The 14059-nt window shown below is 37.1% G+C and overlaps 1 protein-coding gene, 1 non-coding gene and 1 pseudogene across 7 annotated transcripts in view; 2 read left to right on the top strand and 1 right to left on the bottom strand.

Moving 5' to 3' along the window:
• Positions 1–14059, bottom strand: part of IFT81 (intraflagellar transport 81) — a 181884-nt gene that overhangs the window by 5624 nt on the left and 162201 nt on the right. For all 6 annotated transcript variants that reach the window (XM_035016970.1, XM_035016969.1, XM_035016966.1 and 3 more), the window contains 4 exons: positions 7606–7692; positions 6501–6572; positions 6331–6416; positions 1557–1602 (listed from right to left, as the gene is read on the bottom strand). In XM_035016970.1, the coding sequence (XP_034872861.1) occupies positions 1557–1602; positions 6331–6416; positions 6501–6572; positions 7606–7692 (291 nt within the window). The remainder of the gene's footprint in view (positions 1–1556; positions 1603–6330; positions 6417–6500; positions 6573–7605; positions 7693–14059) is intronic.
• LOC118018683 lies at positions 8755–9507 on the top strand (annotated as a pseudogene).
• LOC118018713 lies at positions 8993–9098 on the top strand. Its single transcript, XR_004681463.1, has one exon. It is a non-coding gene; the product is annotated as a U6 spliceosomal RNA (small nuclear RNA).

Genomic DNA, 14059 nt, shown 5'->3' with positions numbered 1-14059 from the left:
AGATACATGTATGTTTTTAATAATAATTCAAACTAGAAAATGTAAATAAAGGGGCGCCTGGATGGCACATTTGGTTGAGCAACTGACTCTTGGTCTTGGCTCAGGCTGTGATCTCAGGGTCGTGAGACTGAGCCCCACATCGGGCTCTGTATTCAGTGTGGAGTCTGTTTTAAGACTCTTTCTCCCTCTCCCTCTGCCCCTCCCCCACAAAAATAAATAAATAAATCTTTAAAAAAAAAAAGGAGGAGTGCCTGAGTGGCTTAGTTGGTTGGGTGTCCAACTCTTGATTTCGGCTCAGGTCATGATCTCAGGGTCATGAGATTAAGCCCCACATTGGGCTCCGTGCTGAATGTGGAGCCTGCTTAAGATTCTCTCTCTCCCTCTGCCCCTCCTTCCCCACTTGCACTCTTTCTCTCTCGAAAAAAAAATTAAGGGGCACCTGGGTGGCTCAGTCGTTAAGCGTCTGCCTTCGGCTCAGGTCATGATCCCAGGGTCCTGGGATCGAGCCCCGCATCGGGCTCCCTGCTCCGCGGGAAGCCTGCTTCTCCCTCTGCCACTCCCCCTGCTTGTGTTCCCTCTCTCGCTGTGTCTCTCTCTTCAAATAAATAAATAAAATCTTTAAAAAAAAAATTAAAAGAAAATGGAAATAAGGACACTGGTCCTGAGTTGTTGATAAATACAGATTAAAAAAAAAAAGATAGGGCGCCTGGGTGGCTCAGTTGGTTAAGCGACTGCCTTCGGCTCAGGTCATGATCCCGGAGTCCTGGGATCGAGTCCCACATCGGGCTCCCGGCTCAGCGGGGAGCCTGCTTCTCCCTCTGACCCTATCCTCTCTCATGCTGTTTCTCGCTCTCTCTCTCAAATAAATGAATAAATAAAATCTTAAAAAAAAATTATAAAAAAAAAGATAAAGATAGAGCTGGTGTCTTTAAAATGACTGTCAAAAAGTGTTGCTTTATGAAGCCAATTAAAATAATCAATGAATTGGGTAACTTAAGCCCCGATGGTCAAGGTCTTTACTACCTACCACCTCTTCTACTAGGAGTGGCTCAGAGAACTGAGAAAATAAGACTTAATCACATATTCCGGCTTTCATACGACTGGCAGGGAAGGAGCTGAATATGACAAGGAAGGTTTTTGGATTATTTGTGTTAAATGAATCAGTGTTTGTAAACGGCATGGAACAGTGTCTGGATCACAGTAATGAGCTTTGTGTTTATTAAATAAATAAATTTATACTTATCTCATAAAGAGATACCTGAGAATTATCTGAAACTTGATTCATTACATGTGGCAGTTCTGTTTCTTATCCAGAACCTTCTCATAAACTCTTTGTTAAATAAAACTAGATTTTTCTCTAAAAATCCACATGCCTTCACTTTTGTATACACACACACATAAATTCCTAAAGAGTCTTCATCGTTGCAAGAGTTTAAGAAAGATCCAAATTCCCTTTGAAAACTGTACTATAACCTTTAAAAAGAATGACAATGTCAAAACCATGTACTGAAAGCCTGAATTAGATACACTTAAGAAAATAAATAATACATTCTTACCTTTCCAAGGTTTTCCTGTTCAGCAATGTTTTTTGTATACTGCTCCCTAGGGGATCAACATAACGATTTAGTTTCAATTTACTTCAATTGATTTCATCATACAACTAAATTATAAATTAACTTGTCAATCTAAATATATTAGGCAATATAGATAGAGTATTGGAATCAGAATGAAAACCATTACACTCTCTTTCCCCATCATTAGGCAGTTCTTCTAGTAAATACTGCGTAAGAAATTAAGAGAATTAAAATGTTAAATAGTATTTCTGGTTAATTTACACTTAAAACAATGGTAACACATTTTTGCTTAAGCTACACTTTATTATTTTGTTTTTTTTTAAGTTTTAATTTATTTAATTAATCTCTACACCCAATGTGGGGCTCAAACCACAACCCAGAGATCAAGAGTATCATGCTTTTCCGAGTAAGCCAGCCAGGCACCCTAGTCACACTTCATTTTTGAAGAGTTTTGTAGAAAGAAGGAAGCACACACATTTTAAATAAACATTAAGTAACATCTAACCCTGCAATTTTACTTCTAGAAAGTTGTCCTGCAGAAAAACACTCATAACTTAAGATAAATGTAAAGACTATTTACTTCACCCTTGCTTATAACAGTGAAAATCTGCAAACAAACTAGATGTCAATAGATGGGGAAATATTTAAATAAATTATGGTACATATATTCAAAGGAATAATATAGAGTTGTAAAAAAGAGGGGGTGAATCTATAAATACTGAAATAGAATTTTAGATATGTATAATTAAGAGAAAAACTTTATATGTAGTTAAACCTGATTTTTTTATACATACACACATAAAATCTTCCCATGCATTTGCACACACACACTAGCAAATGCATGGGAAAAGAATATGGAGTAATTATACACCAAAATATTTTTATTTTTTAAAAATATTTTATTTATTTATTTATTTGAGAGAGAGAGAGAGAGAGAGTGCAAGCAGGGGTAGGAGCAGAGGGAGAGGGACAAGCAGACTCTGTGCTGAGCCTGGAGCCTGACGTGGGGCTCAATCTCACAACCCTGAGATCATGACCTGAGCCAAAATCAAGAGTCGGACGCTCAACCGACTGAGCCACCCAGGTGCCCCTACACCAAAATATTAACAATAGGCATTTCTGAGGCATGGCAATGTGGGCAACATTCAGTTTTTGGTTATTATACTTCACAATGGTTACTATTGTTTTTATAAACATTTCCTTTGTAAACTAAAAAAACCTGTAATTTTCAAGTAAAAATAATACAAATAACATTCTATTGTGTTTTTTTTTACAGTCTTTTTTTTTTATTCTTATGTTAATCCCCATACATTACATCATTAGTTTTAGATGTAGTGTTCCATGATTCATTGTTTGTGCATAACACCCAGCGCTCCATGCAAAATGTGCCCTCCTCAATACCCACCACTAGGCTAACCCATCCTCCCACCCCCCTCCCCATTGTATTGTGTTTTTAAACAAAGTATAATTATACATATATATATTAAGATTTTTCAATTATTTTAAGTAATAAACGTGGGGCTTGAACCTACAACCCCAAGATCAAGGCTTGCACACTCTACCAACTGAGCCAGCCAGATGCCCCAAAAGTATAATTATATTGTAATACTTCATAAGACAAAAAATGATATTTAAAGTGTTAAGGACAAAGATCGAAGGATGAGGAAAAAGGAATCAATGACAAAGAAGATAAAAGAGGCTTCAGACCTCACCTTTAGACAGAAAAAGACGGTGTTTCTGTGTAACGCTACATTGTAGTAAGAAGTTAAACAACACAAAACTGGAAATCTAAGAAATCATAAACCACAAAGAATTTCTAGCGGCTTAAATGAAGGAAGATCATGCAAAAAGCGGAGGTAAACGCAACTAGACTGGAGAGAATGGGAATCAAAAGTACTCATGGTCCTTGGGGCGCCTGAGTGGTTGTCAGTTAAGCACCCACAAGGGGCTGGGCACTCAGCAGGGAGTCTGCTAAAGGCTTTCTCTCCCTCTCCATCTGCCCCTCCATTGATCCCTCTTTCTCTCTCTCTCAAATAAATAAATCTTAAAAAAAAAAAGTACTCAAAGTCCTTACAGAGCTGGATTGAAGGCAGAATTTGGACATAGAAATGAGGGTAGAAGGGAATAAACACGATCTTGATGAACCTTTATTTTGACCTTAAAATTTATGAGACACTAAGTCAAACTGTTTACCTCCAGCTCTGCAGTGAAAAATAGCTAGGAGAATATAAATGATATATTCCTTAAAAAGAACTTATTGATATAGTTCGGATAGCTTTATTTACTTACTTAGAGGGTGAGAGGGAGAGGGAGAGAAAGAATCTTAAGCAGGCTCCATGTGGAACCTGATGCAGGGCTCAATCTCACAACCCTGGAATCATGACCTGAGCCAAAATTAAGGGTCGGCAGCTTAAATGACTGAGCCACCCATGAGCCCCAAGTTTGGCTAGCTTTAAATAATTCATTTATTACCCTAGGACTGAGAAACGTCCAAACTATTTTAGAATTTCCATTTATATTTAATCAAGAAATCAAAGGCTCATGCTCTTTTACCATACAACACTAATATGTAATTTTTAAATTTATTTGATGAATTTATTCAAGAAATAATTATGGAGCACCTGTTATGTACCAAGCATGCCCTGGGGTTTCAGGAAGAAAATAAGACAGAATCCTTTTTCTCCAGGAGCTAATACTATATAATTTCCAAAACACTGCTACATGCATTATATTTAACTTGATCTTTGGTGGTATAAATCTTCCTCCTTATTTGTAGATGAGGAAATGATTTGCCCAAGGTTATAAAACTCAGAACTAGAAAAACCAGGTTAGAAAGAAATTTTATGAGTCCCTCTTTAGTACTTCAAAATAAAACATCTGCCTCTTTAAATAAAATTAAAATTTGCAGACAATCTTTCAAAACCATGCTAATTCCTCAGACCTTTGGTTTTACTCGGAAGTATCATAAAAGTAGAAAATGGAATAACAATAAAAATATTGTGTCTATAATAATAATAATAATAATATTTTAAACATGTATCAATGAATTTAGAGTACAGTTAACTCCATTTTATTTATAATATTCTTATGTCCTACTCTAGTCAGGGAAAAGTATTTTTTCTATAGGAAAATAAAGGAATGGTAAAGGTTTATGATGATTTTCAAAATGATGAAGAAGAATATCTGGCCTGAAAACCAATAGTTCAGAGGCAATATTTCCTTCTTTACTATTTATATTGTAACTTTGGAAGAAATGGAACTTAATTTTGAAAACTTTTGTTTTTCAAGCATAAAAGTAACTTCTCACATTTGTAAAATATTACCACTGACCATATAGATTTATTTGAGCAAAGGTTATATTCAATGAAAGAATGTGAGTAAGTACATTTAATATGTGTAATTTGTCAGAGTATTAGAAGAAATATTGTTCTATTTATAGGACATGTTCAGTCTGGTTGCATTCCATTGCATTACATATTTAAAAAATTAGATTCTGCAACATTCCATTTATTAGATTTCCTTTTTGTAACATTAATGTAAATGCCACTAAAAATCTCAAGTGCAATCTAGAATAAATGTGAATCCTTATTTTGAGTTCTTACTGGATGGTAAAAGTCAAACATCTGAATTGTGGTAAGGGGCAAAGAAAGCTTATCTTGTTCAATCACTGCATTTTGTCACAGCTAGCAATTCAGCCGTAAGTGCATTTTTTTCAGGCAGCCTTTGATTTATTACAGTATGCTGCAAGCTTGGATTACCAAAAAAATCATATAAGGACTAGTGGTATTTACACACCCTTCCTTGAAGGCTGGCACAATGCAAACACACAGCATCTAGCTGAAATACACTCACGCACTACACAATGAGCAGGCAGATGACTAGAGTCCAGGCCATGTGGGACTTTAAACATAAACCAATCTCAGTGCTTATAAAAATGGAACCATGAAATTATATGTATTCCTGGGGAGGGGAGAATGGGAAGTTACTGTTTAATGATTACAAGAATTCTGTTTGGAGTGATGAAAAAGGGTTGGTATTATATACTAGTGATCACCACACAATATTGTAAATGTAATCAATGCAACTGAATTATACCCTTAAAACTGGTAAAAATGGCAAATTTTATGTTATATGGTTTTTTTGCCATGATAAAAAAAAAAGTAAGCAAGCCAGCAAGAAAATTGTGTGTTTTCCTACTTGGTTAGTTAGTAGGGCTCGATTATCTGGAAGATGTTTAACAAGACTTAATCCTAAATAATATCTTAGTATCTGCTTATTTAAGTACTCCCAATCTTAGTAATTTAGTAACTCCATCTTGTTTATAAAACTTCTATAAGTGACAGCCATAAAATAGAATGAAATCTTGCCATTTGCAACAACATAGATGGAGATGGAGACAAATACCTTATGATTTCACTCATATGTGGAATTTAAGAAACAAAATAAATGAACAAAGGGGGGGTGGAAAGAGAGACAAACCAGGAAACAGACTCTTAACTATAGAGAACACATGTTACCAGAGGGAAAGTAGGTGGGGGGATGGGTGAAATAGGTAATGGGGATTAAAAATATATCTATCATGATGAGCACTGAGTAATGTGTAAGATTGTTGAATCACTATATAGTATACCTGAAACTAACAGAACACTGTATGTTAACTATTCTGGAATTTAAATAAAAAATTTAGTAAAAAAAAGAAAACTTCTATAGGTGAAAACATTAAGTAACTCAATATAGAAACAACAAAATTACTTGCCTAATTGCCTTTCTTTTTTCTTGTTGATCAGAAGAGACATATGCCTTCATCTCATCGGTAGCTCGACGAAGTTGTATTTCTAGGTTCTAAGTGGAAAGACCAAGTTTTAGGTTAAGTCCTTGATACAGAAAAATCTCAGAAAGGTTTTTGATCCATTTTCTTTGTTTTACCTTGATCATACAATTTGTGTAATGGTATCTACTTTCTTCTTGAAGACATTCTTCACGTAGTCCCCTGACTTCCTACAATATATAATTTTAAATGGGCAACATTACTGAAAGAATAATAATCAAATACAGAGAGGATGACTTTAAATGTACAACAAAATACCATCAGCGTAATTTCTTCTTTTGTAATTACAATTTTGTTTACCATAATAGACTAGGTAGCAATCTTTTCTAGAGACTACTCATATCACTCTAAAACCTACAGGTTTAGTTATTCACTTATTAAGTACCTATTGTGTGCCCAACTCTGTGCTAGGTGCTGAGGACATAGCAGTGAACAAGACTACAGATTCCTGCTCTCATTCAAGTAGAGGAAACAGACATAAGCAAGGAGACAGGTAATGAAGGTAGTTTCAGATAGGAATAAGTACTATGAAGAAGAGTCAGCAGTAGAATGTGATAGGGTAACCAGATGGGCAACATTAGATAGGGTGATCAGAGAAGACCTCTAGGAGGAGGTAACATTTAGGCTGAGAGCTGATGATGAAAAGGGGAGATCAAGGCAAAGAGCTGGAGGCAGAGTGTCCCAGAGAGAGAAGAGCACAAGCAAAAGCTATGAGGTGAAAACAAGCTTGGCCTGCTTGATGTGCAAGAAGGCAGCCAGTGTGGCTGCGGCCTTGTGGATGAGGAGCAGAGCACCTGGACATGAAGTTCAGGAGGCAGGTGAGCCTTGCAGACCATAGTCTGGAAGTTAGATTTTAAGTGCAATGGGAAGACAGTGGAGGGTGGCCTAAGTTTTCTACAGGTTTCTTTGGCTCTCTATGGAGAAAAAAACCTCAGGAAGGTGAGGGTAGAGGTGGGAGACCAGGTCTGAGTTACTGTGGGAGTCGAGCAGATGCACGATGAGGGCGTGGACTTTGGTGGTTGTGGTACAGATGGAGAATTCAGTGTGTACGCATCAAGTCTGAAGAAATAGAGATCTCTGGAGCTTAGGAGACCGGCTCAGGGGATGAGGGTAAAGATTTGGGAATCTTTTATTGTTGGTGTAATGAAAACATGCATGCACAGGCAGTTTTTGCTAAATTGCTAAAATAAACTATCTTCTTACCTGTTCTAATTTGGATCGATTGCTTTCGAGGCCTGCTGCACAGCTATCATACTGGGATTTCTTTTCATCACACTCCTGGGTTAGTTCCTAGTATGAAAGGATAAATGACTGAATAAGTGAAAAACAAAGGCCTAAAATGTGGCCCTGTGAAACAATGCATGCCCTTGTCAGTCTTGTAACTTAACTCTAAGCTTCTTGGCATACTTCAGAGTTATTTATACAACAATCAGACATTTGAGAATTATGACAGATGAAGGTATTGATAAAAATAATAGCTACCATGTATTGAGCTGTATGCTAGGCTCTTTATTAGGAGCTGGGGATACAACAGTGAGCAAAACAGCCAAAATCCTTTCCCTAAAGTGTGTTCAGACAAGTAAACAGCTATGATGGGCAAATATAAGTGTTATAGGAGAACGTAGTAGGGCTCTCATAGGACCTAACCCAGGCTTGGAGATCGGCAGGGATAGAGAAACTGATATCTAAGTTGAGGGATGAAAGATTAGTACAATAGTTAGGGGGGAAGGTGAACAAGAGAGGAGAATGCTCAGGAAAAAAGAACACTATGTATGAAGGCTTGGGAGGCAGAGAGAAGAACAATAGGATGAACAAGTAGTTTATTATACGGAGTATGTCTGGGAAGTGGGAGAAAACACTGAAGTCTTTGGCAGGGGCTTAGTCAGAAATATGGAAACCATGGTAGGGCCTCTGAGCTTTACACTTGTCAATAATTCAATCTCACCACAACCCTTTTAGTAGGTATTAATATCCTGACACCACGCTGGGAGAAAGTTCATGGAGGCCAAGTATCTTGCCAAAGATTATACTGCTGAAAAGGGGTGTCAGAATTTGAATTCAGGCTGTTTGAGTAGTTTCAAACTTTGTTCTAATGTAATATTGTGGATTAGATAACTTGAAAATCTTCTATAAATACTAAGAAATGTTAAAAATATCTGCAAATGCTTGATAAGGTCGAGCAAACACCTTTTCAAAGCCAGAGCTGAAATGAACTTCTCAAGGAAGTAAGAGGAATTACCAGGGCCAGAAACAAAGGATGACACCCTGGAGCCTGCCCTTGGTGAAGGAAGCTGGGAGCAGTCAATCTTGGTAACGGAGGGATTCTAATATTCAGGCAGGGCAGAAGACAGAGTGGAAAGTTAGAACTGAGAACCCCACAGAATCCAAGCTGTTTTTCAGCCTGGGTGTAAAGGGTTAACACCAGGCCTGGACTGAAGCCAGCCAGCCTCAGAATGACCTTGGTTTCACACAGCAGTTTCCGTGGGAACAGGAGAATTAACATAAATGGGTTAATGTTGTGTGTGCTTCCTTTGTTGTGTGGGACTGCATCTGGTTTGGGGTGACTGGCACAGTAGGAAAAACGGGTGGGGTGCCCGCTGCGGAGAACATATACTAAAACTGGAATGATACAGAGAAGATTAGCATGGCTCCCGTGCAAGGATGACATGCAAATTCGTGAAGCGTCCATATTTAAAAACAAAACAAAACTGGTGGGAGCTCTCTCCTGGGCTCAGACCTAGTTGGTGGTGACATGGCTAAACGCACCAAGGAGGTCAGAATCATCGGTAAATATGGGACCCGTTATAGTGCCTCCTTCAGGAAATTGGTGAAGATGGAAATAAGCCAGCACTCCAAGTACTTGCTCTTTCTGTGGCAAAACAAAGTTGACAAGAAAAGCGGTAGGGATCTGGCACTGTGGTTCCTGCATGAAAACTGTAGCCAGTGGGGCCCGGACCTACAGCACCACTTCTGCCCTCACAGGAACGTCTGAAGGAATTGGAAGACCAGTGGAAGCTCTACCATCTGAAACACTGCTGGTCTATGATAAATGGGTTAACTTATGCATCAAAATTACTTTGGTTTGCTGTTAAATTTGTTAATTAGATGTTCTGATTTTCATTGCATTAATTTTGCTTTCTCAAAAGAGGCTTGGGGATGAAAATCCTTCTAATTTTAATTGGAAAAAGGAAACCGGTGGTAGAAAGGAACTGTGACTTTTCTGTATGAAAGGGACCTACAGATACCTAGGGCTCTCATGGGTGACAGTCATACACACCCTGAATGGGAGAAGGGGCAATAGAGGCTGTGACTGCTGGGCCTCTCAAGGAGATGCGGACACTCTAGTAGATGACAGCCCTTTGTTTTGGTCTGTGAGCCTGATGGCTACACTAGTCAGTAAATGCAGCTGCGCTGTGGCAGCGGCAGCTGGAGGAAAGGGGCCTGTTCCCAGGCAGGTTTGGGTTTGAATTCACCCTTACCTACATGAAATGCTAAGCTGAGATATGAATTCAAAATTAGCTCTAAGCTTGTGATAGTCCTAAAACACCTGGCAGAGCCAACTGCAAAGCCACTCTGGAGGGACACACCCACCGTCCTAGCTGCTGGGATTCAAAAGACAAAACCCGGGGCGCCTGGGTGGCTCAGTTGGTTAAGCGACTGCCTTCGGCTCAGGTCATGATCCTGGAGTCCCGGGATCGAGTCCCACATCGGGCTCCCTGCTCGGCAGGGAGTCTGCTTCTCCCTCTGACCCTCCTCCCTCTCATGCTCTCTGTCTCTCATTCTCTCTCTCGCAAATAAATAAAATCTTAAAAAACAAACAAACAAAAAAACAAAAGACAAACCCTACTAAAGATAAGCTCACAATCCAAAAGTATAAACACACATGGAAACAATCAATCCTTATGAGTGAAGATGAGAAGACTAAAAAAAAAAAACAACCCAGCAGGACGGCACTTCCAGGAACTTTGGATAGTAGAAATAAACCTATTAAATGAATATGCTTGAAATAAAGTTATAAAGGAGGAACTGAAAACAAAAGATTAAAAAATGTACAGTGAATAAAAATAGACAAAGATGAAAAAAGTCACTGAAATTAAAAATTGAATGGCATAAACATAAGAATAGACACAGCTCAGAAGATAAAAAGAGAGATGAAGAAATTATTTAAAATTCATTGCAGAGACACAAAAAGATAAAAATATGAAGGCGAAGTCATGCAACAGAAGACAGACACCCCCTGTTATCCCCATAGGGACGTGATAAGTATGCCTAACATGCATCTAATAGTAGTCGCTGGAGAACAGACTAAAAAGAACAGGGGAGAAAACATTTGAAGATATCATGTGGAATTTTCCTGGAATTAATGGAAGACAAAAAGCACAAATTCCAGCAGAGCAAATAAAACTAAATATGTATTTAGATCGTGGTAGTGACACTGGACAACACCAAAGACAAAGAAAGAAATATTACAACCAATTATAGGGAAGATATTACCAATATCTTTAATGATAATTAAACTGATAGCAGACCTTTCAACATAAGAGAAACCAGAAAGCAATGAGCAAGCCACTATTTAAGGAAAAAAAAAAAGATGGCTTACTTATAGTAATGATTCTTTACGGAGAGAACTACTACAAGAAAACAAAACAAGGAAATTTGATCAGGAAGAAGAAAACAGAATCCAGAAGGAAGGATCAACATACAAGCAGCGATGGTGAGAACTGTTAAATATGTGGGTAAATCTAAACAGGAAATGACTGTATAAAGTAGTGATTTTAAGTAATGACCATCATGACGACTGCTTTTAGAGACCAAGAAATAAAATGGAAATAAACTACTGGAGGATAACAACACAGACGTAAGGCAGGAGAGGGTGTTAAAGTATTCTAAGGTCCCTGTATTGTTGGGAGATGCTGATTACATTTAGACTGTCAAGTCAGAAAAACAGACGTTAAAAATCTAAGAGTAAACAATATCAGAATACAAGATAGAAAAGGAAATAAAGGGAATAAAGAAGATAAAAAGAAACAGAGTGGTGCGATGAAGGGCAGGAAAGAAGCAGCACCGTAAACAGGATGCACAAAATAGAAATAAATCCCAATGTATCAATAATAAAAGTAAATGTAAATGGGATTAAATTCACCAATTCAAAAGACAGAGTCTCAAACTGAATGAAGAAACCACCCACACAAGATCCAGCCACATGCCATTTATGAGACAAGTGACAAAAGTAAGGGCATAGAAAGCTGAAAGAAAATAGAAATAAAAAGATATGCCAAGCAATCTTAATCATAAAAAAGTTGGCGTACTTATGCTAATAGCAGACAAAATAAAAATCTTAGACCAAAAGCATTAGCAGGAATAAACAGAGTAAAAAATAATGATAAAATGAATAATTTACAGGGAAGGTTTTTCTTTTAAAACTAGGAATCTTTTTCTTAATTGTTGTAAAATAACATAAAATGTACCATCTTAACCATTTCTAAATGTACAGTTAAGTACTGAGTACACTCACATTGTTGTGCAACCAATCTCCAGAACTTTTCATCTTGCAAAACTGAAAACTCCTATACACATTAAACAACTACCCATTCACCAGGAAGTTTTAAATGATACATTTGAGAAGACTGATCTGATGAACACATAGAGAACCCAGTACTCAACAACTGGAAAAGACATACACATTTTAAGATCAAGGCATTAAAAAAATTAGGTTGGCCTCCTATCTCTTCATAGCCACACTTAACCTAGAAGACGGTGGAGCTATACTTTGAAAATTCTCAAAAAAAGAAAGCACGATGTAAAGATTTTATTTCAAGTCAAGTCAATTTTTTAAATATTTAAGGCAAGAAACTCTAGAACACGCAAGAACTCATCAGGGAATATTGTTCTTTTGAGGTTTTTTTTTTTTTTTGAGGATTCTCCTAAAGGACAAATCACAGAAAATAAAAATTAGGAAAAAGGGCAGTGAAAAGATTGGTAATGAGTACTGAATCTAATAATTACAGGTCAAACACTGAAAACAAAAGTGGGAACCAGGGAAATAGAACTGAATGTAAATGTTACATGCCTTAGCAATGTAGAAATGATACAACAAAACCTGCAGGGAAGGGAAAGGTAAAAGAAGGTGGAAGGTAGAATAAATAAGCTGGTTTCCTCAATTCTTAATTGCTGGGGATGGGTGGGGAAATATCAAAGGATATAATTTAAAGCTGATGAATCAAGTTATGAGGATATTAAAAGTATAAAGGCAAACAGTAAGAGAGACTATAAAATTGACTAAAATCAGGTGCTAAAGGAGAGAGAAGGGAGGGAGAAGGAAGAGGAAATATACTAATTTCATCCTTGCTCACAGTGGGGATTAATAGATAATACCTACAGAAATGGATGATTAATGGGGAGTTACAAATAAAACCACCAGAACAAAACCACAAGCCAGAAACAAATACAGGGAGGGAGAGGGAGAGAGAGAATGAGAGGACAAACAGGTCTTAAAATCGAGAGCTACCCTTAAAATGTACTAAGATCAAATATGTCTGCATATCAAATAGATATAAATGGCTAAACTTACTAATTAAAACAAACCCTTCAGATTATATCACATACCCAAACCCAATTCAACCCTATTCAGAGACACAGCTAAAACAAGATAACTTTCAAAAAGCTAAAAGCAGGGCACCTCGGTGGCTCAGATGGTTAAGCGTCTGCCTTCGGCTCAGGTCATGATCCCAGGGTCCTGGGATCGAGTCCCGCATCGGGCTCCCTGCTCCTTGGGAGCCTGCTTCTCCCTTTGCTTCTCTCTCTCTCTCTCTGTCTCTCATGAATAAATAAATAAAATCTTTAAAAAAAAAAAAACTAAAAGCAAAAGATGGGCAAAAGTACAGTAGGCAAATGCAAATAAAATGAAGCAGAAATTTTGTTCTTAATATCGGAAATGAATTTTGTCTCCCACTACCAAAAAGGCCTTTGTCCTTTTAGAGAGTAGAATAAAGGTATAGAGAACAAACTTTAGGCAGCCAATAAATAATTATCCATTCATTAATTCTCGGAAAATTTCTGGAAAACACGTAAGGACCTGTTTTACTTTTGGGGAGTGTAGAGAAAGAAATAATTTCTATTCTTTCCCTTAAACAATCAATCACAGTTTGAATTCTTACCCAGAGCATGTATTTACTTTTATAAGAAAAAGTGATCAATAAGAAATATTTCAGTAAAATCAATAATTGTATCGTATACTCTAAAATGAGTATTTTAGCTTTTTCCATATATTAGCAATTATATGTATTATGACATTGAATTACACATAATTTATAGAACTACTCCTAAGAAAACAAACATGAAACTTTTCAAAATCCTATTCTACCTCTAGGTGACTATAAAAGATTTAGATAAATGTAAATTATATATCTGGAGTTACAATACTCTGATTTTCAAACAGTTGTTAATATTCAAATTTAGAACATGCAAGTACAACAGAAAGGAAATGTATTAACACTTCACTATAAAATTTCCTAAATATTTGAGTTGCCCATTAAAGCAAGAAGTATATATTTTTTAGTACAGTGCATTTTTTAAAAAAGATTTTATTTATTTATTTGACAGAGAGAGACGCAGTGAGAGAGGAACACAAGCTGGGAGAGTGGGAGAGGGAGAAGCA

The sequence above is a fragment of the Mirounga leonina genome, unplaced genomic scaffold (genome assembly GCF_011800145.1).
Source record: "Mirounga leonina isolate KUSES-001 unplaced genomic scaffold, KU_Mleo_1.0 Mir_171, whole genome shotgun sequence".
NCBI classification, from domain to species: Eukaryota; Metazoa; Chordata; class Mammalia; order Carnivora; family Phocidae; genus Mirounga; species Mirounga leonina.
This window is presented reverse-complemented; position numbering and strand designations above follow the sequence as displayed.